Here is a 23,037-nt window from a genome sequence, read left to right on the forward strand (position 1 = left end):
CAATAAACCCTTGGGAGCGTCGGTCAGCGTTGACATATCCATTACCGTTTCATCTGCATTACATGAGCATATCAAAAACTTGAACATGCCAATATATCAATATATTACACAATATGCATGATTAATTAATTAAAAGGTCCTAAATATCCGTTACACAACATGATTAATTAATATCTTACCACAGCTGTTTGACTTGATCATTAATTTACTAAAGCCTTGATACAATATAGACAGTCCCAAATAGCACTAAACAAACTAAACCTACAATGTACTTCAATAGAATAAGGATTTCACGACCGATTCCAACTGAAACAAACAAAAATTCTTCGCCAGTTCTTTATCGATGGGCTTCTTCTACTGGTCCCCCTCTTCATGCACAGGTGCACTCCCATTAGTCGCCTCGACCGATTCTTGCACGTGCTTAACGTACTCTTCCTCCCAGTACCAACCTTCACATCTAGACATCCAGTACCATTCCACTTAAATGAGAACACCTAATTAAGAACTTTAATTAAAATCATCATAAAAATAGCTACAAACCATAAAAACGTGGCCAAAAGAGAACTCACGTTGCGATCCGGACACTTGTAGAAGATGTGGCTATGGTTCGGACACTGCTTCTTCACTCTCTACTGCAACACAGTCTTCTTCCTACACTTGCGCACGCACTGGTAGGGAGGTCCGGCCTTAGTCGCTCACAAACCCCATGCGAGGCCGAGGACCTAGAAGTAGTCGCCATCTACTCTATATTCATTTTGATTAACTACTATAAATTTCTCCATTTCTAAACCATAAAATGAGCTGTATACTAGCAAAGGAAGGTGGATAGTCGTTTTGATCAACTACTATAAGCTTTCTTCTTTTAGATATGCAAACTATCAAGTGAGTTCGAGCTCAAATAGTGTATAAATAAAAAAAAATCCACCATTATTCCCAACCTAAAAAGCCTTAGATTTCTCTATTTCTAAATCATGAAATGAGCTATATATACTAGCAATGATCAGCTACTATAACTTTTCTTCTTCCATATATGCAAACTATTCACTGAGTTTGAGCTCAAATGGCGTATAAATTAAAAAAAAAATCCACCATTATTTTCAATAAAAAATACCACAAAATTCTCTATTTTTAAACCATGAATTGAGCTTACTAGCAATTAAACATGACAGGATGAAGTTGCTAACCTTGAGAACCTTAGAATGGATGGAGGAATAAAGTCTTCACAAATCCCCCAAGCATGAGCTTCTTCCATGAGCAAGAACACATCACGAACAGAGAGCTTGAAATAGCACGAGCTAGGGGAGGAAGAAACCGGGATATATAGCATGGCCATTTACTCCTGGTTGGTGGTGCAGTTCGGGACTAAAGGTCATCCTCTTGTCCCGGTTGGAGCCACCAACCGGGACTAAAGTCTCCTCGTGCAAATGCTTGCGGCGCTAGCCGTTGGGCAGACGATTTTAGTCTAGGTTGGTGGCTTCAACCTGGACTAATGCTCTCTTTAGGCATGGACCAAACTCTGGCTAGGACTAAAGGTAAAAACTGAAGGTCTTTTCTCTACTAGGGACTCGCCTATTTACCAAAGCCAATGCCAGCACATTTACTCACTAGGGCTGCCACCGTGGAGTTCCATGTCAGCACAAGGACGAATTTGGACAAAAAGTTAAAGATGGGGGACTACTTTGACCAATTTAAAAATTGAGGGATTAAATTGAGCCTGAGACAAAAGACGAGGGACTAATTTGGCTATTCCACCAAATAAAATTTGCTGCACGCTTCTTGAGGCCCGCCCACAACTTGTGTCTAACTTTAAACCCGCAGCTTAGCCTAAACAAACGCGCTCCTGCCCGTCTGATTCTCCGATAGACAAGACACGAGACCGCCTCGTGCTTTGCCCCGACCCCGAAGGTAGCATCTGCCAGTGCCAGCCAGCCAACCCACACAGCGTCACCACTCGATCACTCTCCTCCTCTGCCTCTCTGATCGGTGGCCAGCTCGATTCGCCTTCTCCCCATTCCCGACCGATGACGGGGCCGTGGGCGGGCGCGCTTCTTCCTCTCGCGGCCGCCGTCGCGGTGGTGCTGTCGTACTGCTGCTGCCACGGCGCGTCCGCGGCGGCGGCGGCGTCGTTCGGGGACAACTTCGAGATCACGGGCGCCGAGGACCACGTCAAGACCTCCGCCGACGGGCAGACATGGTACCTCTACCTCGACAACAAGACAGGTAATAATGCTTGATCGATGGATGGATGGATCTTCACTCGTCACCAGGGATGGATGCCGCCAAAAGGTAGCCTCAGTCGTCAGTCAGCTCACCTCACTCTCGATCCCCATTTGAGTTCGCGTGCAGGCGTCGGGTTCCAGACGAAGCAGCGCTACCTCTTCGGCTGGTTCAGCATGAAGCTCAAGCTGGTGGGCAACGACTCCGCGGGCGTCGTCACCGCCTACTACGTGCGTCGTCGCCGGCTCGCCGCTCCTTCCTTCTTTCCTTCCGATCACCGGTCCTTCCTTCCGGCGATCATCATCTGATGAATGGCTGCTGTCGCTGATGATCTGCAGATGTGCTCCGACGTGGACGCGGCGCCCCTGCGCGACGAGCTGGACTTCGAGTTCCTGGGCAACCGCAGCGGGGAGCCCTACATCATCCAGACCAACGTGTACCACAACGGCGTCGGCGGCCGGGAGATGCGCCACTCGCTCTGGTTTGACCCCACCGCCGACTTCCACACCTACGCCATCCTCTGGAACCCCAAGCACATCGTGTAAGCTGCCGTTCCCGTTCCCGTTCCCGTTTCCGTTTCAAGCCTCCTCCTTGCTTTCATCCGTCACCATCACTCGCCTTGGCTGCCCACCCTCACGCTCCCTCGCTCCCCCTGCCGCTCTGCCGCTCTGAGAGAGGGAGAGAGCGCGCGCGTGGTGGTTGGTTGGCCGGCCCCGGCCCCGGCCCCGGCCGGATCCGGGGCGAGTTGAATGCGGCCACCCACCTCCTTGTCCGGCCCCGCACCCTGGACTGGAGATATGCGAGCCTCTGGTTGGCATGGCCGCATGGCACTTTGGATTGGATACGATTCGCTCCCGCGCGTCGGCGCCGCTGCAATGCAAACTTGGTACACGCCCTTGCTTGGGGCCAAACCATGCTCGCCGTCTCGCCCATGCCCACCGTCCATGTCTATTCCCGTCCCGTCCTCCTCCGACCGCTCTTCTGCTCTGGACCACCACACCGCACATGGATCCTCGGCAGCCGACAGTGTGTGTAACTAGCGACTGGCGATCGATACCCTGCCGTGGTGTGCAACTGTTCTTGCTGGCTGCTGCTGCGGGGCACGGCAGGAATTTTACCACATGCCATCCGCCCATGTCCATGATCACGACGCACCAGTGGTCCATGACAATGTTGCCGATCGAATCCCGATCATGGGTTGCACAGCACAGCACAGCACAGTCTCATAGAGCAGAGCACGTCACGCTCACGCGTCGGCACGCAGGACTGTGGCGACGAGATAGGTAGCCAACCTACCTGCTGACTGACACGCTTCTTCTGTGTCGGTGCCCTTGCATGCTTGCAGGTTCTTCGTGGACAAGGTGGCGATCCGGGTGTACCCGAACGACGCGTCCAAGCCGGGGGGCGGCGGCAGCAACGGCTTCTTCCCGATCTCCAAGGCGATGTACATCTTCTCCAGCATCTGGAACGCGGACGACTGGGCGACGCGCGGCGGGCTGGAGAAGACGGACTGGTCCAGGGCGCCCTTCGTGTCGTCGTACCGCGACTTCGCCGCCGACGCCTGCGCCTGGCCGGCGGACGCCGGGTCGCCGCCGGCGTGCGCCGCGGCCACGGGGGACAGCTGGTGGGACCAGCCCCCCGCGTGGGCGCTGGACGCCGGGCAACGCCTGGACAACGCCTGGGTGGCAAGGAACCTCCTCATCTACGACTACTGCGACGACCGCAAGCGCTTCCCGACGCCGCCCGAGGAGTGCGCGCTCCGGGCCGCCGCCACCGCCTCGTGACGACCTCGACCTCCTCGTCGGTCGGGACCAATTCATACTAGTGTACTATTGGTCGATGATGACATGATTCCTTTTTTTTTTTGTTTGTGTTTGTAAACTGGTTGCTGATTTTTGGGGATAAAGGTTGGACGTGCACTGTGTTGGGCAGGCCGAGTCCGGACCGATGGTTGAGACGTTTGGAACGGACGGGCCATTCTTTTTGGTTGGAGCCTTGGAGGAAATGAGGAATGGGTTCCAGTTTTGTACCACCAAAGCAAATCTGTTTCTGTTGGCAAAGCTGCCATTTCCGTTTAATTAAGGACACAGCGAGCTAGATTTGCATTGGACCTGGGGTTATCCACGACGATGCAAATCGTTTCGCTGAAAAGTCTGGGCTAAAAAAAATACTATTTACTAATTTATTACGAGAGAACTAGGCCGATCGGTTCGAGCGAACTGGCCATGATCCATGCAGTTTGGCAGGGTACGGGCATGAGCGGCGTGGGCCGTGGCAGACTGGCACTGGCAGGAATCAAGGGCGGCGGCAGCTAGGGAAGAGAACCCACAACGTGCGGCGCCGCAGGGCGTGGGCGGAACATGCGCCTAGATCTCAGTCGCCTCGTCCGGCACGCCAACCAGTTATGCCTTGCCCGTGTTCGGCCACAGATCCCGCTACCTGTGACCTGTGACCTGTGCTGTGCCTACCCGGCTAGCCCCCGCTGATAGGAAACCGATCGACGACTCCATCTACTCCGATCGATCGACTAGGGAGCCTTTTGTTTTTTCCTTTGCGTGGTACTCTACCGTGACAGATGTAGGGATCGCGAACGAACCGAAAAAACAAAAAGTGAAAAGGAGAAAAAGGTTAGGCCATGGGCGAACAAGTGCATGTGAGGATGACGATGACGAGGAAAAAGAAAGATATGGGGCTGGGAGGAAAAAGAAAGAAGCATCCAAAAAGACGCCGCGACATTTTCAACCGAAAAACCACAGCCACAGAGCACGGCCACGGCCCCACCTCTGGGCCCCGGCTCGAGAGATGCTGACTCGCTGAGGTCTGCTCCGTTGAAACAAACTCGTTCGTCATTTTCTTCGCACCGGTGAAGGCGATCTCAGGAACCGGTAGCATCGCTGGAGAGCTCCGAGTTTCAGGCCCGTCTGAGAAGAGACGCAACACCGAGTGTGCTTCTCTGAACAATACACGACTGGCATGGCAGGGGCCATTGGGCCAAGCGACCTTGCGTGCGCTGCAGCGCGGTGAAATTACAGCTAGTAACGCTGTGTAAAGAGAACGTACGTATCAGCGACAGGGTTAGGTCAGAGTCAAACTGATGGAAATCAGGAAAAAGAAAACGCAGGACAGGATTAGGTACCGGAATCCTGGACTGTCCTGCCGACATGGTACGAGATGTCGGAGAATCATTTCAACGATCCCACAGTGCTAAACTGTAGTGTCATCAGCTTGCTCCTAGTTTGTAGTTTGGGCACTGGGGTACGGACCGTACGGTAGTAACTTAGGGCCAGTTTGGTGGTGGCCTGTTCGATACAGTTCACCCATTCTTAGCTCTAGTTCGTTGAAATTTCTGATGGGTAATTTCGATCAAAGAGCAAGGTAAGAAGCAGGTAGGAAGTGATTTTAGAGTGATTGCGACGGAGATTCAATGGGGAGCGACAAGAGCAGCTTGTGTAGCTCGCAGCTCCCAGTGCAGAGAAGCGTAGTTGTATTTTACCTGTTTTGCTGTCTAGGAACAATTTCATGGAGAGAATTTCAGAGCTTGGAGCGCTCCTGAACGACCCCTAAATAAAAGAAAAAGAAGAAGGAAAAAAAGCCACCAAGCTATGGTTCAACCTGCTTAAGAAAAATGGACCCTTAGCCCATTTACTTTGATTTTGATGTTTAATGACCAACACAACCAAATTGGACTAATGAATTTGCAAGTGATTGCTTTATAGTTCAATAGGATGCAAGACATGATTTGGACAAAGGCGACGTGATGATCCGATGATCGACACCTCAAGCAAGACCTTAGAAGCACAAGAGAAGACCCAAGATATCAAACAAAGTCCAAGCATGAAGATAGGAACCATGCCGCATGCAAGATCGCGAAGAAACGAGCTCACAGAAGCGACCGGACGCTGGATCAGACGCTGGACGAAAAGCGACCGGACGCTCCGATCAGAGGCCTCGGCAAAAGCAGCAGTGACCGGACGCTGGCGGCAAACCGACCGGACGCAGGACAGCAGCGTCCGATCGAGTACAGAGAGGTTCCAGAGCGGCGAACTTGCGACCGGACGCGTCCGGTGGCAAGTGACCGGACGCTGGCAGCGTCCGATCAGTTGTTCGTGGCTCCAACGGTCGGGACGACCGGATGCGTTCGATCAGGACGACTCCAGCGTCCGGTCAGTAGCAGAAATGCGGGATTTCGTCCCCAACGGCTACTTTCTCAGTGGGGCTTATAAATACAACCCCCCAACTGGCCAAATAAGGTGTGTGGAGCTGAGGAAACATACCAAGGGTGTTGATACACTATTTTAGTGATCTCAACTTGCATAGTGCTTAGTGTTTCATTAGATGATTAGCATAGGTGCTTTTGCGAAGTGCTTAGGTTGATTAGACCACTGCTTATGCGCTTGCTCTAGGTTTAGGCCTAGTGTTTAGTGAGGTTTGCAAACCTCTTACCACTCGGTGCTTGCGCACACCATTGTTGTACATCGGAGGGACTTATAGTCTTACGAGATCACACCAACCGCATTTGTGGTGTGACCGCCACCGTGTATCGGAGGGAACAAGGCCCACATCGTTTCGGTCGGAAGCTTGATAGTGAACACGGCGGGGAGCATCCAGGAGAGGCTTGCTGAAAGGCACGTCGGAGACCCACTTGCGTGTGGGGAAGGCCCGAGGCTATCCACGGAGTTACCCGACCGGAAGTTTGGCCCTTGCGAGGGATTCCTTGCGAGGGCTCCAATGAGGACTAGGGGAAAGCTTGCGCGCTTCTCGATACCTCGGTAAAAATACCGGAGTCGTCGATGGGAGTTTGCATATCTCTACCTTGCTCTTTACCTTCCGCATTTACATTGATTGCATCACTCTTTCTGTGGTAGAGATAGCAACACACTAGCAAAATCATAGCTACACATTTAGATAGTTTATCTTTTACATAGGTTTTGCTAGGGTTAGAAAAAGAGGCAATAGTTTAGAGTTAAAATTTTAAGTTGCCTAATTCACCCCCCTCTTAGGCGTCACGGTCCCCCTTCAATTGGTATCAGAGCCGTTTGGCTCAATTTGGATATTTGGCTTAACCGCTATTGAGCCAACGCTATTTAGAGAGGTTGGGATGGATACCTCTAGGCCTTCGCACTTTGACGGCACTAACTTCCCATACTATAGAACTAGAATGGCTTGCTACCTTGAGGCGGTTGATTTGGGAGTTTGGAGAGTCACTCGTGACGGGATGAAACCCATTAAGAATCCCGATAAACCTACGAAGAGTGATGAAAAGGAAATTCATTTCAATGCTAGAGCAAAAAATTGCTTGTTTGAATCTTTTAGCATGGATGTATTTAACCAAGTGTTCACTTTAAATACGACACATAAAATTTAGTTAAAACTTCAAGAGCTCCATGACGGCACAAGTAATATCCGTGAGCAAAAACATTGTCTAGCTAAACAAAATTATGATTCCTTCGAAATGAAAGATGACGAGCTTGTTCGTGATATGTATTCTCGTTTGAATCTAATTATCAATGAGCTCCATTCTATAGGATTAACTGTCGATACGGGACCCACAGGATACCCCGCAAGGGAGAGAGAAGATCTAGTTCAACTAGGATTCTTTCCATGTAAATCTTAGTAGTAGAACTATCAAGTAATCCTACTAGGAAATCTCATTGTAAACCGACTAGGACTCTGGCCTCCTGACTATATAAAGGATGGCAATGCTCCTATCAAAAGGGAGAACAGAGCAGATCATAATCAATCCAACGCAAAGGCTAAGGCCGACTAGACGTAAGGTTATTACTCGATCTACGATCGAGGGCCTGAACCAGGATAAATCGGCTGTCTCTTGCGTAAACCATCGAGTTCGGCATACGCCGAAGCCCGAACATACTGCCCCGGGTACCCCCGTGGCAGGCTATCGGTGGTAAAACATCGACAGCTGGCGCGCCAGGTAGGGGCTTTCGGTGACTTTGCTTCTAAGAGCTCGATGGACCTCGACAACATAATTTTCCCGACGGGATCAACTTTCATCTTCGGCTCATGGATCTGCGAGGCAGACAACAATGACAAGCTTCAAAGCCATCTCCTCGAAGATCCAGATCATCTAAAAGAAGTTCCTATTTCAACAACTGCAACAGATCAGCTCACCAGAAGATTTGCGCAGCTCATAGTATCCGAGTCAAATCGGATTTCACGACCACTCGTATCCGATTCGAATTCAAGCTCCAAGGCGAAGTTTTATCCGAGTGCTTTAAAGAAACCGAGTTCTTTTTTGGCAAGATTCCAGAGCACAACCCAAAACAACTCGGATTACCCCCAGAATTCTCTCAAGAAGTCGAGTTCTTTTCCATTTGGGCTCGACAACATGACAAAATCCTATCAGGGATAGGTCGAAAGATTTTTCAATCCAAGATTCGGGATACCACTGACAGGAGCTCAGGAGGGTCTCATGCTAACGATAACATCGCAGGACTGTATGATCCACTGGCCGAATTCCGTTCCTGAGGGTAGCGGAACCCAACTAGTCGGCACAACAACAACAGCTATTTTACCTTACCAAGAAGGAGACTCGATCTACGACACCGAGGCATCCACTAAAGTTATCAGTGACTTCGACAGCATGAAAACTAACGCTAATAACAGAATGACTCATGCACGAGAAGTGCTCATGGTTCGACGACCGCGGTCACCATTAAATCCCCCGGAAGCACCCGATGTCAGATCATCAGATGAATCAGAATCCAACATATCACCCTTTGCCCAGGGCTACGACGGAGAAACAGATAGTCAGAAACAAGCTAGAGAAAGAAAAAACAAGTTGAAGCAAGGGCGCCAACACCGTGCTAGGCAGCGCAGGGAAGCTTGGATCAGATACGAGTCAGAATTGGCTGAGTACGACAAAAGAAAATCGCAACAAGAAGTCGAAGGAAGACGCACAGCGAATACGCCTTACGATAAGATTCAAGAAGCATTAGAAGAACTCGAAGCAACTTCACATCCTGGTGAGAAGTATGAACAGCTCCAGGACTTGCTCCGATCGACAATCCCGAGAACACATGAAGAGAAAGCTCGATCAAGACTACCCGCCAGATCAACAACCCACCGGCAAGAAGATCAAAATCAAAGAAATCCGCTTTCGAAAGACTTGGGCCGGGTGGAAGCCATGATGGAGGAAGTAGGAAGGAACATAATCAAGGCCACCGATTTGAACAACTAAGGAAGACTAGGAGCAGGGTACCTACCTAGACAACCTCGCAAGATTGTTCCCATCAGAACAACAGTTGGCCAGAGGAAGGCGCTGAATCTGAATTCAAAGAAACCAAGGCACACGACAGGTTCCCCTGCTTCGCGAACAGGCTCGCATTGGTGCGATTACCTCACAAATTCAAACCATCTAATCACTCCAAGTATGATGGTAAAACTGAACCAAAGCAATGGCTCAGAATATATTCACAATCAATTGAACTAGCCGGAGGAGACGACGATATCAAAACCCTTTTCTTCCCCATGGCACTGGAGGCCATGCCCCTCCAATGGTTCGATAAACTAAATCCAGGATCTATCAAAATTGGGAGGATTTGCAAAGAGCTTTTTGTGAGAATTTCGCAGGAATCATTACACACCCAATCACTCATACAGAACTAAAAGGACTCAAGCAAAAGGGAGGTGAAAGTCTTAGAAACTACTATCGACGATTCGGCGAACTACGAGCTCAAGTGCATGACATAACCGAACGAGAAGTAATTGAAGCTTTCTCTCACGGAATCATGGCTAGATGGCAATTTCAAGACTTCTACAAAGAAAATCCGAGAAACAATGAAGAATTCAGACGTACAGTAGAAAAGATGATTACTGCAGAAGAAAAAACACGAGAGAGGTTCCCGGACAGAAGCAACCAAGACAACCCGGACAAGCAAAATCACCGAAATAGCAGACATCAAGAAAGAAAATGTAGACCAGACAATACTGTAGCAATGGCCGACAAATCAAAGAAGTTTCCAAACCCAGAAGATATGATGACATTGAAAACATACGTTGCCCATTGCACCCTAGTGGGAGGCACACCATCGGAAATTGCTACACTTTCAATGATCGTTACACAAGAAAAGATAGTAAGGAAAACACCAAAGAGGACAATCAGAAAAGAGAAGAAGACAACCACGAGGACAAAGGATTCCAAAAACCCAGGGGAACGGTAGCAGTGATTTTCTCAGGGGCTCCGGATTGCAGAAGCAAACATCAAGAAAAACTAGCACTATGGACCATTATGACAGCAGAACCGGCTACACCAAGATACCTCAATTGGTCACAGTATCCTATCCAATTTACCAGAGAAGACCAATGGACTAGCGTGGGAAACGCAGGCCATTATCCACTGGTTCTAGATCCGACTATTGCTGGTATGACCGTCACCAAAGTACTAATCGATGGAGGAGCTGGACTTAACATCATCTTTTCAGAAACTCTAAGGAAAATAGGACTACAACTCGCCGGGATGATTACGCCAACAAGCACACCTTTTTACAGAATAGTACCCGGCAAAGCAGCCATGCCACTCGGACAAATTACTTTACCTGTTACCTTTGGAACTCCTTCAAACTACCGAACAGAGTTTATCAAATTTGAAGTCACCGACTTCGATTCATCATATCATGCAATCCTCGGACGTCCAGCACTGGCCAAATTCATGGCAATACCACATTATCCGTACTTACTGCTTAAGATGCCAGGACCCAACGGTATCCTTTCTCTTCAAAGCGATTTAAAGCGCACTTTTGACTGCGACGTTCAGGCGATCCAAATTGCAGCTAAAGCGCAAGCCGACAATGGAAGAAAAGAAATAGCCGCAATCGCTGCAGAAACAAGCCAAGAAGAATTAGAAATACCGGCTAAAAAGCCCAGCATCATCGCACCACCAAAAGAAGCCGACGTCAAGCAAATCGACTTAGGCACAGGCGATACCTTCAAGACAGCAACTATCAGTGCTCACCTCTCGGTAAAATAGGAACTCGTGCTCACCAACTTTCTTTGGGACAACAAAGATATCTTCGCTTGGAAGCCAGCCGACATGCCAGGAGTCCCAAGGGAGTTGGCTGAGCACATAATTGATGTTAACAAAAGCTCCAAACCTGTAAAACAACGGCTATGACGATTCTCACCTGACAAGAAGGCAACAATTAAAAAGGAAATAACAAAACTGATGGCAGCCGGATTCATCAAGGAGATCCTTCATCTAGATTGGCTAGCAAATCTGGTCCTTGTACAGAAGAAAAACATGGACGAGTGGCGTATGTGCGTCGATTACACAGATCTCAACAAACATTGCCCAAAAGATCCGTTCAGGCTACCACGCATTGACCAGATAGTTGACTCGACAGCAGGATCCGCACTATTATCTTTTCTCGATTGCTATTCAGGATATCACCAGATCGCACTAAAAGAAGAAGACCAGAGCAAGACATCTTTTATCACCCCGTTTGGTGCCTACTGCTACAAGGCCATGTCGTTTGGACTAAAGAATGCTGGCGCCACGTACCAAAGAGCTATCCAGACTTGCCTTGGGAATCAAATCGGTGAAAATGTGGAGGCATACGTGGACGATGTGGTGGTGAAAACAAAGAACCTAGACACTCTAATTGAAGATTTAAAGCAAACCTTCGAAAACTTGAAGAAATGGAGATGGAAATTGAACCCAAATAAATATGTATTTGGAGTTCCCTCAGGACAACTACTCGGATTTTTGGTCAGTCAGCGCGGGATCGAAGCCAGCACCAAGCAAATTCGAGCTATAACAGAAATGGGCCCACCTAGAAGTGTCAAAGATGTGCAGAAACTAACAGGATGCATGGCAGCCCTCAACCGTTTCATATCAAGACTCGGCGAAAAAGGGTTACCTTTCTTTAAACTACTAAAGAAGACAGACAAGTTCGAGTGGACAATAGAGGCCGACGAAGCTTTCAAAAAACTTAAAGAATACCTCACTTCATCGCCTATCCTGACACCTCCAAAGAAAGATGAAGATATGATGCTATATATTGCGGCAACTCGTACCGTAATTAGCACAGCAATAGTCATAGAAAGAGAAGAACAAGGGCGCGTGTATAAAGTGCAACATCCTGTATACTACATCCGCGAAGTACTGTCAGAATCCAAAATTCGGTACCCGCATGTACAAAAACTACTCTACGCTCTACTCATTACCTCACGGAAGCTTCGCCACTATTTCGAAAGCCACAAGATTACCGTGGTGACAGATTTTTCACTCGGAGACATCCTACACAATAAAGATGCCACGGGGCGCATATCCAAGTGGACAGTTGAAATTGGAGCTCTTGACATCAATTTCACCCCACGGAAAGCAATCAAATCTCAAGCCCTCGCCGATTTTGTGGCCGAATGGACAGAGATTCAACAGCCTTTATCAGATACAATCCTTGACCACTGGAAGATGTACTTTGACGGATCACTCAAACTAGGCGGGGCCGGTGCAGGCGTTCTCCTCATTTCTCCAGAAGGAAAACAACTCAAGTACGTCCTTCAGATATTATGGCAAGCTACAAATAACGAAGCAGAATATGAAGCCCTCATCCACGGGCTACGAGTGGCGATTACCCTCAGAATAAAAAGATTACTCGTATACGGCGATTCAGCAGTGGTCATCAACCAAGTCAACAAAGATTGGGATTGCACCAAAGAAAACATGGGTGCTTATTGTGCTGAAATACGGAAACTTGAAAAACATTTCCAAGGATTAGAAATTTTACACGTCCTACGCGATTCCAACATTGTAGTAGATGTCCTTGCCAAGCTCGGATCAGACAGAGCAAAAGTTCCACCCGGCGTATTCATAGAAGAGCTATCAGTTCCCTCTATCAAACAACCCGTTGAAACAACACATGAAATTCAGGCTAAAGGTGTTCAGATCTTGATAATCAACACTTCATGGACCGAAGTTTTTATTGACTATATCAAAGAAAATAAACTGCCAGCAGATAAAGCAGAGGCCACACAAGTTGTTCGCAGAAGCAAAAACTACGTTCTAGTAGGGGATAAACTCTACAGAAGAGCAGCATCATCAGGAGTACTACTAAAATGTGTCTCATTTGAAGAAGGCAAAGAAATCCTAGATGAAATACACTCAGGTTGCTGTGGAAATCATGCCGCTTCAAGGACACTGGTTGGCAAAGCATTTCGCACCGGATTCTACTGGCCAACCGCTTTGAAAGACGTAGAAGAGCTTGTCAAAAAATGCAAAGGTTGCCAAATGTTTGCAAGACAAGCCCACGTACCAGCTCACAATCTTATCTGCATCCCACCTGCTTGGCCTTTTTCCTGCTGGGGGCTAGATCAAGTAGGACCCCTAAAAAAAGCAAAAGGCGGCTTCGAGTACATCTTTGTAGCAATCGACAAATTCACCAAGTGGATTGAATACAAACCACTCGCGAAGTACAGCGCAACCAAAGCAGTCGAGTTCATCCAAGACATTATGCACCGCTTCGGCATGCCCAATCGAATCATCATAGATCTAGGCTCCCCTTTCACAGCTACAGAATTCAAGGGCTGGGCACAAGACTGTGGTTTCAGTATAGACTATGCGTCTGTTGCACATCCAGAGGCCAACGGACAAGTAGAAAGGGCTAATGGACTCATACTAGCCGGATTAAAGCCAAGATTATACGAAGAACTAGTGGACTATGGGTCCAAATAGATTGAAGAATTACCAAAAGTAGTATGGGGACTACGAACTCAAATAAGCAGAGCAACAGGCCACTCACCTTTCTTCCTAGTTTACGAGTCAGAGGCCGTACTGCCCACCGACTTGATCTGGACATCCCCAAAGATAGAGCAATATGATGAAGGAGAAGCGGAACACACAAGAAGATTAGAACTCGACAGCTCAGAAGAAATCAGAGTAAACGCTACCCTCCAATCAGCCAGATACCTACAAGGTTTAAGACGGCATTACAACAAAAGTACCCAACCTCGATCACTACAAGTCGGAGACTTAGTACTAAGAAGGATACAGAAGACTGATGGACGACATAAGCAACTCAGTCCATGGGAAGGTCCCTTCATTGTCACAAAAGTCACCGGACCAGGCACATACAAGTTAATAACCGAAGATAGAAAAGAAGTCAGCAATACATGGCACATCAGCCAGCTAAGAAGATTCTACGCGTAGAAACCACTCAAGAAAAAATAGATATGCAAGCCACAAGGGACCAACGTTCACAATCGACGAAAGGCAATACTCTTCAACAACATATGTAGTAGTTTATACTCATGGTCAATAAAGATGGCATTCATCCACAGCATGTCTTGTCATGACCTTCAACGAGTTGTTTTCACGAAACAAAAAGCAAAATGGCTGAAAACATGCCTGAGCATCCCGGCCGAGAGCAAAATAGCTGAAAAAACGCTTGAGCCCACCGATGAGGGTAGCTAAAAGCTAACACCCGAAACAAAAAGTAAAATGGCTGAAAACATGCCTGAGCATCCCGGCCAAGAGCAAAATAGCTAAAAAAACGCTTGAGCCCGCCGATGAGGGTAGCTAAAAGCTAACACCCGAAACAAAAAAGCAAAATGGCTGAAAACATGCCTGAGCATCCCGGTCGAGAGCAAAATAGCTAAAAAAACGCTTGAGCTCGCCGATGAGGGTAGCTAAAAGCTAACACCCGAAACAAAAAAGCAAAATGGCTGAAAACATGCCTGAGCATCCCGGCCGAGAGCAAAATAGCTGAAAAAACGCTTGAGCCCGCCGATGAGGGTAGCTAAAAGCTAACACCCGAAACAAAAAAGCAAAATGGCTGAAAACATGCCCGAGCATCCCGGCCGAGAGCAAAATAGCTGAAAAAACGCTTGAGCTCGCCGATGAGGGTAGCTAAAAGCTAACACCTGAAACAAAAAGCAAAATGGCTGAGTCGACCAAAATTTAACTTCAAAAGACCCTCCAGCACTTCATTCCGAAAAGCAAGAGGCTCGAGGGCTACATCCAGATAGGAATACTTTTTCCTCAGAAAAGCACAAGCGCCATTCAAGAAAGCACTCGGATGCCAAAGTTTGTCAAGGCAACATTCTATACCGAGTCGTTTTACATAGCGCAGGCGAAAGGTTGTTAACGCAAAGATCTACATCTAACAAGTCATAGCACGGACAAAGCACTCAATGGATCACAAAGGAGGAAGAAAAGAAAAGTACTCGACAAATCGAGGGGTCTCGTCAGAATAACGCACAGAGTTGTTTTGCGGAGCAGAGACGGGAACAGGACAAAGTACTCAGCAAGTCAAGTAACTTCAACCGCACCCAGGCAAAGAATACATCAACAAAAATAAAGAATCTTCATTTAAAAAGGAGTGTAATATTACAAGGGGATGCTCAATTGAGTCAGGCGTTGTCATCAGAAAGGGAAATGTCAATATTCAGACTGTCTACAACCCTACTGGCTAGACCTTCGACCTCAGACTCCATCCTCTCAACGGCGTCAAGATATTCTTGGCTTTCAGCTTCTTCTGCTATCTTGGAGAGAGGTGCCTCTGGAGCAAGGACCCGGACCTGGGCCAGCACATTCTTGGTACATACTTGGGCACACCTCTTCGCGAACTCTTGGAAACGAGTCGGAATCCGAGGAATGAACTGCGCCCAAGATTGCCCATCATCCGCTGGAGTCCGGAGGACATCGGCTACTGAATGAAAAGATTTCCACAAAACATTCCAATTCTCAGTAGCCGTCGCCAGCTTCCCGGACAAGCCTTCAATAGTTTTTTGGGCCTGCACAAGATCTCTGTCAGCTCCGCGCCTAATTAGCTTAGCAAGGGCGAGTTCTTCCTCAGCATGAGTAATTACCTCCTCAGCTCTATTATGACTAGAACGGACAAGGGCCCTCATTTCATCAATACTCTCCGAGAGCTTCTGCTTCTCAACTCGGAGAGCTAGACAGGACACCCAAGAACAAGTCAGCGGAAAAAGAAGTCAAAGTACAAGAAGAAACAGACAGAACCCGCGGCACCTTTGCATTCATTCTTCGCAGACTCCACCACAGCATCTCTCTGTTTCTCTGTCTCCACTACCCGGGCGCGAAGGGCTTTCTCCTCCTTTTGGTGCATTTGACGCTCCGTCTCCTACTCAGCCCGGAGGAGGTCAAGATCGGCTTTCAGAGCGTCCACCTCCGAAGACAACTTCCTCTCATTTTCAGATGAGAAAAAGAAGCCAAAATGATCACGAGAGAAAGACTGAGCAAAAAGAGGCAAAGAGAAACAAGGCGTAAGGATAGAAGAAAAACAAGCATGCAAAAGAGGAGTGGCAGTAAAACCTACCTAGAGCTTTTCACCAAAAGAAGTCGCGAGGGTCGACAAGCTCCCCCAGGCTGCGGTCAGCTCTGATAACCGATGAGTGGCATCGAACTGTTGCACCACGTCACCGAAAAAGGAGGGGCCGCCGGAAGCAAGAGAAGGGGAAGGAGAGGCCGGCTGGGGCGAAGAAGGAACAACCAAAGCAACCTCCAGGGAAGCCGGAGCCAAACCCTCAGAAGGACCCGACGCGACGGCCACAGTTACCTCCGGAGCGACCAAGTCCGCAACTCCGCCAGGTAGCTCTGAAGCCCCCACGGTGACTTCATCAACAGAATGTTGTGAGTCTCGAGGCTCGGAACTCGTTGGCACGGCGGGAGGCAGAGAAGAAGTCGATGAAGAAATTAGAGAAGACGAAACACTGAAAAGTAATAAAAGGAAGCACCAATAAAAACCAGAGGAAGGAAGATAAAAGCCAAAAAGATAAAGCTAGAATCTACTCACCCGACTACTTTTTTCTTTGTGAAGCCAAGAGAAAGCCTCGCAGGGGGAACCACGATAGCGAAGACGTCCCCACCACCCGGCGACGGGAGCGGGACAGCCGACAACGGAGCCGCGGAAGAAGCCGGGGCTGGAGCCATGGAAGAACTCCGCACCGAAGGAGTGGTAGAGCTCGGGATAGAGGCAACCAAAGAACTCGACACCGGAGCTTCAGAAGAAGTCGGCGCGGGAGCCTCGGAAGAACTCACACCCGACCTCCGATTACTTCAAAAAGTTCAAGACTAAAATTCAAAACAAAGAGGAGAAATTCAATGCAACAAGAATATGAAAAACAACTCACCGCCGCATGATGAGGGGGACTTCATCATCCTCTTCTTCCTCAGCCAACGAAACCAGAGCACCTACTGAAAAGGAGATGAAAAGTACTCGGTTCAAGAGAGAAACATGAAAATAAAAGAACAAAGAGTATTAAATGTGCTCACCTAAGAGCATGCTAGCAACAACTAGAGTACCTGAGGGAGTACTTGGTTTGCGAGGCTTCTTGGAGACAGGCAAGCCAGATGAAGACCCGTCCATTCGCCCCCTCTTCGGGACACTGCGAGGACCGCGAGGGACTAGACGAGGAACATATTCTTCATATACATCAACAAATCTGAAAGAAACCCCAGGAAGGGCTGTAAAGGTTTGAGACTTACTAATTGCAGAAGTACCAGCTAGACGATCCCCAGTCTCCGCCATGGCAGGGAGAACATCAAGGGGGATCGGATCGACAAAGTTCCGCCCAAGCTCCTACGAAAAAAGATAAAACACCAAGACAAGGAAAAGCTAAAGAACTCAAACAAAAAGATAGACAACTCACAGCTGGGGGCGGGTTGATGGCCGAGAACTCAGAGACGGCAGGAGGAATGACGCTCACTCCTTTCAGCATCTTCTGGAGGCGCTCGAGTACCTCCTCACCGGTCAGCTCAAGAGCTGGGACCATGCGTGAAGGATCCTCGGCCCCAGAATACTCAAAGCCGAGATGCTCCCGCTCTTTCAAAGGCTGAACCCGGCAACGAAGGAAGCTTGAAACAATACCAAAGCCGGTCAAACCCTGCTATTTCAGCATGCTAATCCTATCAAGGAGTGGCTGGATCGCTTGAATCTCAGCAGGTGACTCAAGCTTCTTGTCCCATCGGTCATTCACCACAGGACCAGATCCGGAGTGAACGATAAGAGAAGGGATCAAATTGGCAGTGTAGAACCACTCGGCACGCCAATCTTTGATAGAATCAACCAGGTCATAATAAAAAAACTTAATTTTGAGACCCTGACGAAACTGAATCCCACAACCGCCGAGGGCGCTGGTTTCTTCACGGCGAGGTTGAGGTTTCAAACGAAAGAAAAAGCGAAAAAGAGATAGAGAAGGAGGGATCCCAAGGAAGGCTTCACAAAGGTGAACAAAAATAGAAAGATGGAGAACGGCATTGGGGGTTAGATGGTTCAGACTAACCCCGAAATAACCAAGAAACTAATGAAGGAAGGCGGAAGCAGGAAGACAAAGTCCAGCGCGGACAAAGGAAACAAAAAGGACAATCTCACCAGGACCCGGAGCCGGAACCCGATGCTCGCTCGAAACTCTCCATTCAGCGATAACTTTGCTTTGGATCAAGCCGTCACTAACGAGCTCGCACAGCTGGTCTTCGCTTGTTGTTGGAGCCAGCCAAACCTTCTGAGCTGCCCTCATGGCCACGAACTCCTGGTTTTCAATCAAAGACAGGGATGACTCCTCGTCCACGAAGGTCGCCTGAGACTTGCTTGCGGTTTTCTTCTTTCCCATGAACTGGCGGAAGCAAAAAAGGCACTAAGGAAGATGAAGCTAGAATGATGGTGCTCGGGTGATGACGACAATGACGGCGGCAGATTTCTGAGAGCTAGGGTTTAAAGGCAAGAGCTGGGCAACAAGGGAAAGGAAGATAAAAGGTCTTTAAATAGATTTTTCAGTGATACAAACGGCCCACAAAGCCCGTTAAAACACAATGTGGGAACACAACGGTCCATTTACCGACGCAGCTAAAACGACGGAGGGCACGAATCCTCACAATGGTACAAACCAACGGCAGATTTCAGACTTATCCATCCAACGCCACGACAGGGTTATCAGATTGATACAAGAACAACCCGTCAAACCAAGAAGAAAGAAAGAAGAAAGAAAGGGCTACCTCACGAGGAACAAAAGAACCCGGTTATGTAAGAAAGAACTCGGTAGTCTCACGAACGACAGGGATCACAACAGAAAAGTCAAAGACAACTCAGAAGACAAGATTCGTTACATTACAAGCGACGTCAAAAATAGAAGATTACAAATCTTACAAGACCCAACGAACGTGGCACCACGAAAAGCAAAGTAGCAAAGTGGAACACGGACACGACTAGGCTCTAGAACGACTACGTGTCCCAAATTGCTACTCGGAAGGACAAACCACCATCAGTTACACTGTTTTCTTCAAAGGACGGACGTAGTGCATCCAAGGCGGAAATCGACAGCACGGCAGGGCAACATGGAGCATAGAAGGTCGGCAGGCATCTGTCTACCCAAGACCGATGTGATGCTGGATATGGTGTTGATCTGCACCGGACGGTCTCAAGACAGGCGACGAGGATCAACCCAGAACTGTCGGATGAAGGAACGAAGCCCACATCACAAGACTTCCTCCAACTACCACCACGTACATCCTAGCACAATGCTGTCGCAGGATTAGCCTACCTCTAATCCCTATCACAAGACTTCCTCCAGCTACGACAAGACACATAGGAACTACAAAACATGCCTGGGGGCTGCTCTACTTCATAAACTACCATGTTCATGACCACCAAGGTTTCAACAGAATATCCAATGAATGAAAACAAGCACTCCGAGACAGTATTTATAGACCAAAGGATCGGCGCACATGGACTAGGAGTACCAACGAAATAAGCCTAACAAAGGACACAGTGAAAAGACAGGACTCAATAATAGATGACTCAGGCGAGAGGAAGCAGTACTCGAAGACGGGCATATTCGGAAGAATATACCAGTAAAGTACAACCCATGAACAAAAGCCATTTACACTCAACCACCACCATACAACTACATCTGGCAATAGCAGACCATCAAAGAATACGCCAGGACCTCGCATCCGATTTCTTCCTGAACAAAACAACACGGATATACGCTCGGAGGCTCGACCAGCACCATAGCCTAATCAACACTAAGCTAGGGAACCCAGTTTTCATTTCAACTACTTCCGGAGGCTCGGAACCAAAGACAAAGGACCAAGAATACAAGAAACTCAAGACTACAACGACGACAATACATCAAGACTCTTCATCCGACTTTTTTTTCTAAAGAGAAGAACTCGGAGAAAGCGCGGAGCTGCGGGATAAACCCAAAAGCACGAGGCTCGTACACTCAGTGAGTGCAATTTCACCAAAAAGGAACCCGAACATAAGCTTGGAGGCTGCATGCCGCAAAACTACTCGGATGATGGTTTAATCCAAGACTAAAAGGCCGCTTCGAAAGGATGCCGCGAGACTACTCGGACGATGGTTTAATCCAAGTCTTGGGGACTACTTCAGAACACAAATTTTCAAACAACATAAAGGATCAAGACCCTCCAACTTTTTGTTCCAAATAGCAAGAGGCTCGGGGGCTTCCTCAACACAGACCATTTCAAGACATTACGACAAAAAGAACTCGGAACGAGCCATATTCGAGTTCTTTTTGATAAAACTTCAACGAACAATCGGAACAACTTGAAGACAAGATCCTCCAGCTCCTTGTTCCAAATGGCAAGAGGCTCGGGGGCTACAACCAGATGGATGTATTTTTTCTTCAGAAAAGCACTCACCACTCAAAGATCCTAAGAAGCGCTACAAGGTTTCACTCCAGAAAGCACTCGGATGACATCTTATTCCTACTCAACAAGACTTGAAGGGGCAGAGCGAGACTTTCAGAGCTCAACCATGAAGTGCTCGGGGGCTTGTCGATACGGGACCCACAGGATACCCCGCAAGGGAGAGAGAAGATCTAGTTCAACTAGGATTCTTCCCATGTAAATCTTAGTAGTAGAACTATCAAGTAATCCTATTAGGAAATCTTATTGTAAACCGACTAGGACTCTGGCCTCCTAACTATATAAAGGAGGGCAATGCTCCTGTCAAAAGGGAGAACAGAGCAGATCATAATCAATCCAACGCAAAGGCTAAGGCCGGCTAGACGTAAGGTTATTACTCGATCTACGATCGAGGGCCTGAACCAGGATAAATCGGCTGTCTCTTGCATAAACCATCGAGTTCAGCATACGCCGAAGCCCGAACATACTGCCCTGGGTACCCCCGTGGCAGGCTATCGGTGGTAAAACATCGATATTAACTAAGCTAGATGATGCAGACATCGTGAGGAAAATCATCTCCGTGCTACCATAAAAGAAATATGCAAGCATCATCACCATCCTTCACATGGCCATAGTCATTGGTAAGATAGTGGCATTTGAAATGTCACGCAAAATGGGTCAAGAAGAAGCCTCTTCATCAAGCAAAGGTAAAGCTCTCGCATGTGGCGAGAAAAAGAAGATGAAGGGTAAGCAAGTGAAGACAAGCTCAAGCTCCTCAAGTGAAGATGAAGAAGATGAGGATGATGATAATGATGAAGACTCTAGTGATGATGATCAATCTTTCTCCTCCACCTCTGATCTTGATGAAGAATCAATTAAACTAATCAATAAGGTAGAGAAGATGATCCAAAAGCTCAATGTCAAGGGTGTGCCCATCCAAATCCAAGATCTTATTTTCACAAATCAAAGAAATGAGCAAAGAAAGAGAGGATGCTATAGATGCGATGAGTTGAGGCACTTTGTGAAAGCTTGTCCAAATAAGCCCACACCCAAGACAAAGAAGAAGGCATGCAAGAAACAAGCCCTCACATCAATAAGGATATGTGATGATTCTTTAAGTGAAGAAGAACACCATCACAAGAGGCGAGGGCGCAAGCACTCATCATCAAGCTCTTCTCGTGTGTGCCTTATGGCATGAGGTAACAAAAGCTCAACCTCTAGTGAGAGTGATAGTGATGATGAAATGCCTTCTTATAAAGAAATTATGTAACAAAATCTTACTTATGCTAAAGTTTGCACTAGTCAACAAAAGAAGCTCGGAAAGATTAAAGAAAAGCTAGATATTTCACAAGAAGCATACAAAACTTTGCTTGAACAATATGATAATTTTGCTAATCTTAATGTTCAACTATTTACTAAAATTGAGCAACTTTAGGCTAGTGCAACAACAAATGCATGCGCAATCAATGATGAGCAACTTGTAAAGAAAAAAATGAAAAATTAGCTAGCTCACAAGATGCTTATAAAAGTTTGCTTGTTAAAATGGAAACCATGTGCAAACATTGTGATGAACTAACTAAAAAGGTTGCTAATCTTAAAGTCGTTAGTACAACTCTCACTAAGACATCTAAAAGGAAAAATTCTAACGTGTCTAAAAAGGATGTCTCTACTTCTTGTAATTATTTATATTTAGACTCATCTTTGTGCAACCAAGTTTGTGTCGAGAAAGTTGTTATAGATACATGAACACAAGAGGTTGCAAAGGAAAATGAGCAACTTAAGCAAGAAGTAGCTCGCCTCACCAAGGACTTGACTCAAGTGAAAGGCAAGGCAAAGCAAGCCCAACTTCATCAAGATAACACCGTTAAGGGAGTGAAGAAGCTTGATGAAGGACAAACCGTGGTTTGCTATGTGTGCCACAAGAAAGGTCACAAGTCCTATGAGTGCAAGGTGAAGAATGGGGGAGGAGCAAAGAAGAAAGAGAAGCAAACAAGCAAGCTCTCCAACACCTACACCAAAAAGGTGGACAAAAAGGCCTCCACACCATACTTGTTAAAGAAGAAGAAAAATAACAATGTGGTGACCATCAAGGTGAACAAGCAAGTCAACAATGGGGTCAAACGCTTTTGGTGCCGAAGGAAATCATTTCCAACATGAAGAGCACCAAGAAGGTTTGGATCCCGAAAGGGAAGTGAAGC

The 23,037-nt window shown here is 47.5% G+C and overlaps 1 protein-coding gene and 1 long non-coding RNA gene across 2 annotated transcripts; one reads left to right on the plus strand and one right to left on the minus strand.

Moving 5' to 3' along the window:
• The first annotated feature begins 1,122 nt into the window (after positions 1–1,122).
• Positions 1,123–4,033, plus strand: LOC136542404 (probable xyloglucan endotransglucosylase/hydrolase protein 8). The gene is made up of 4 exons (XM_066534821.1): positions 1,123–2,220; positions 2,347–2,447; positions 2,556–2,758; positions 3,563–4,033. Exons 1-4 carry the CDS (start codon positions 2,022–2,024, stop codon positions 3,999–4,001), a joined length of 942 nt encoding a protein of 313 aa, XP_066390918.1. The 5' UTR covers positions 1,123–2,021; the 3' UTR covers positions 4,002–4,033.
• A 13,289-nt stretch (positions 4,034–17,322) lies between these two features.
• LOC136547630 (uncharacterized) lies at positions 17,323–17,793 on the minus strand. The gene is made up of 3 exons (XR_010781598.1): positions 17,681–17,793; positions 17,498–17,599; positions 17,323–17,386 (listed from the first exon to the last, which is right to left on the minus strand). It is a non-coding gene; the product is annotated as an uncharacterized lncRNA (long non-coding RNA).
• Positions 17,794–23,037: the final 5,244 nt, after the last annotated feature.

This window comes from Miscanthus floridulus, chromosome 3, assembly GCF_019320115.1.
Source record: "Miscanthus floridulus cultivar M001 chromosome 3, ASM1932011v1, whole genome shotgun sequence".
Lineage (NCBI taxonomy): Eukaryota > Viridiplantae > Streptophyta > Magnoliopsida > Poales > Poaceae > Miscanthus > Miscanthus floridulus.

Excerpts from the sequence above, each read along its gene's own strand:
- LOC136542404 (XM_066534821.1), top strand. The coding sequence starts at position 2,022 with ATGACGGGGCCGTGGGCGGGCGCGCTTCTTCCTCTCGCGGCCGCCGTC. Across the intron at positions 2,448-2,555 it reads GCGTCGTCACCGCCTACTAC|ATGTGCTCCGACGTGGACGC; the intron begins GTGCGTCGTCGC and ends GATGATCTGCAG. Across the intron at positions 2,759-3,562 it reads TGGAACCCCAAGCACATCGT|GTTCTTCGTGGACAAGGTGG; the intron begins GTAAGCTGCCGT and ends GCATGCTTGCAG.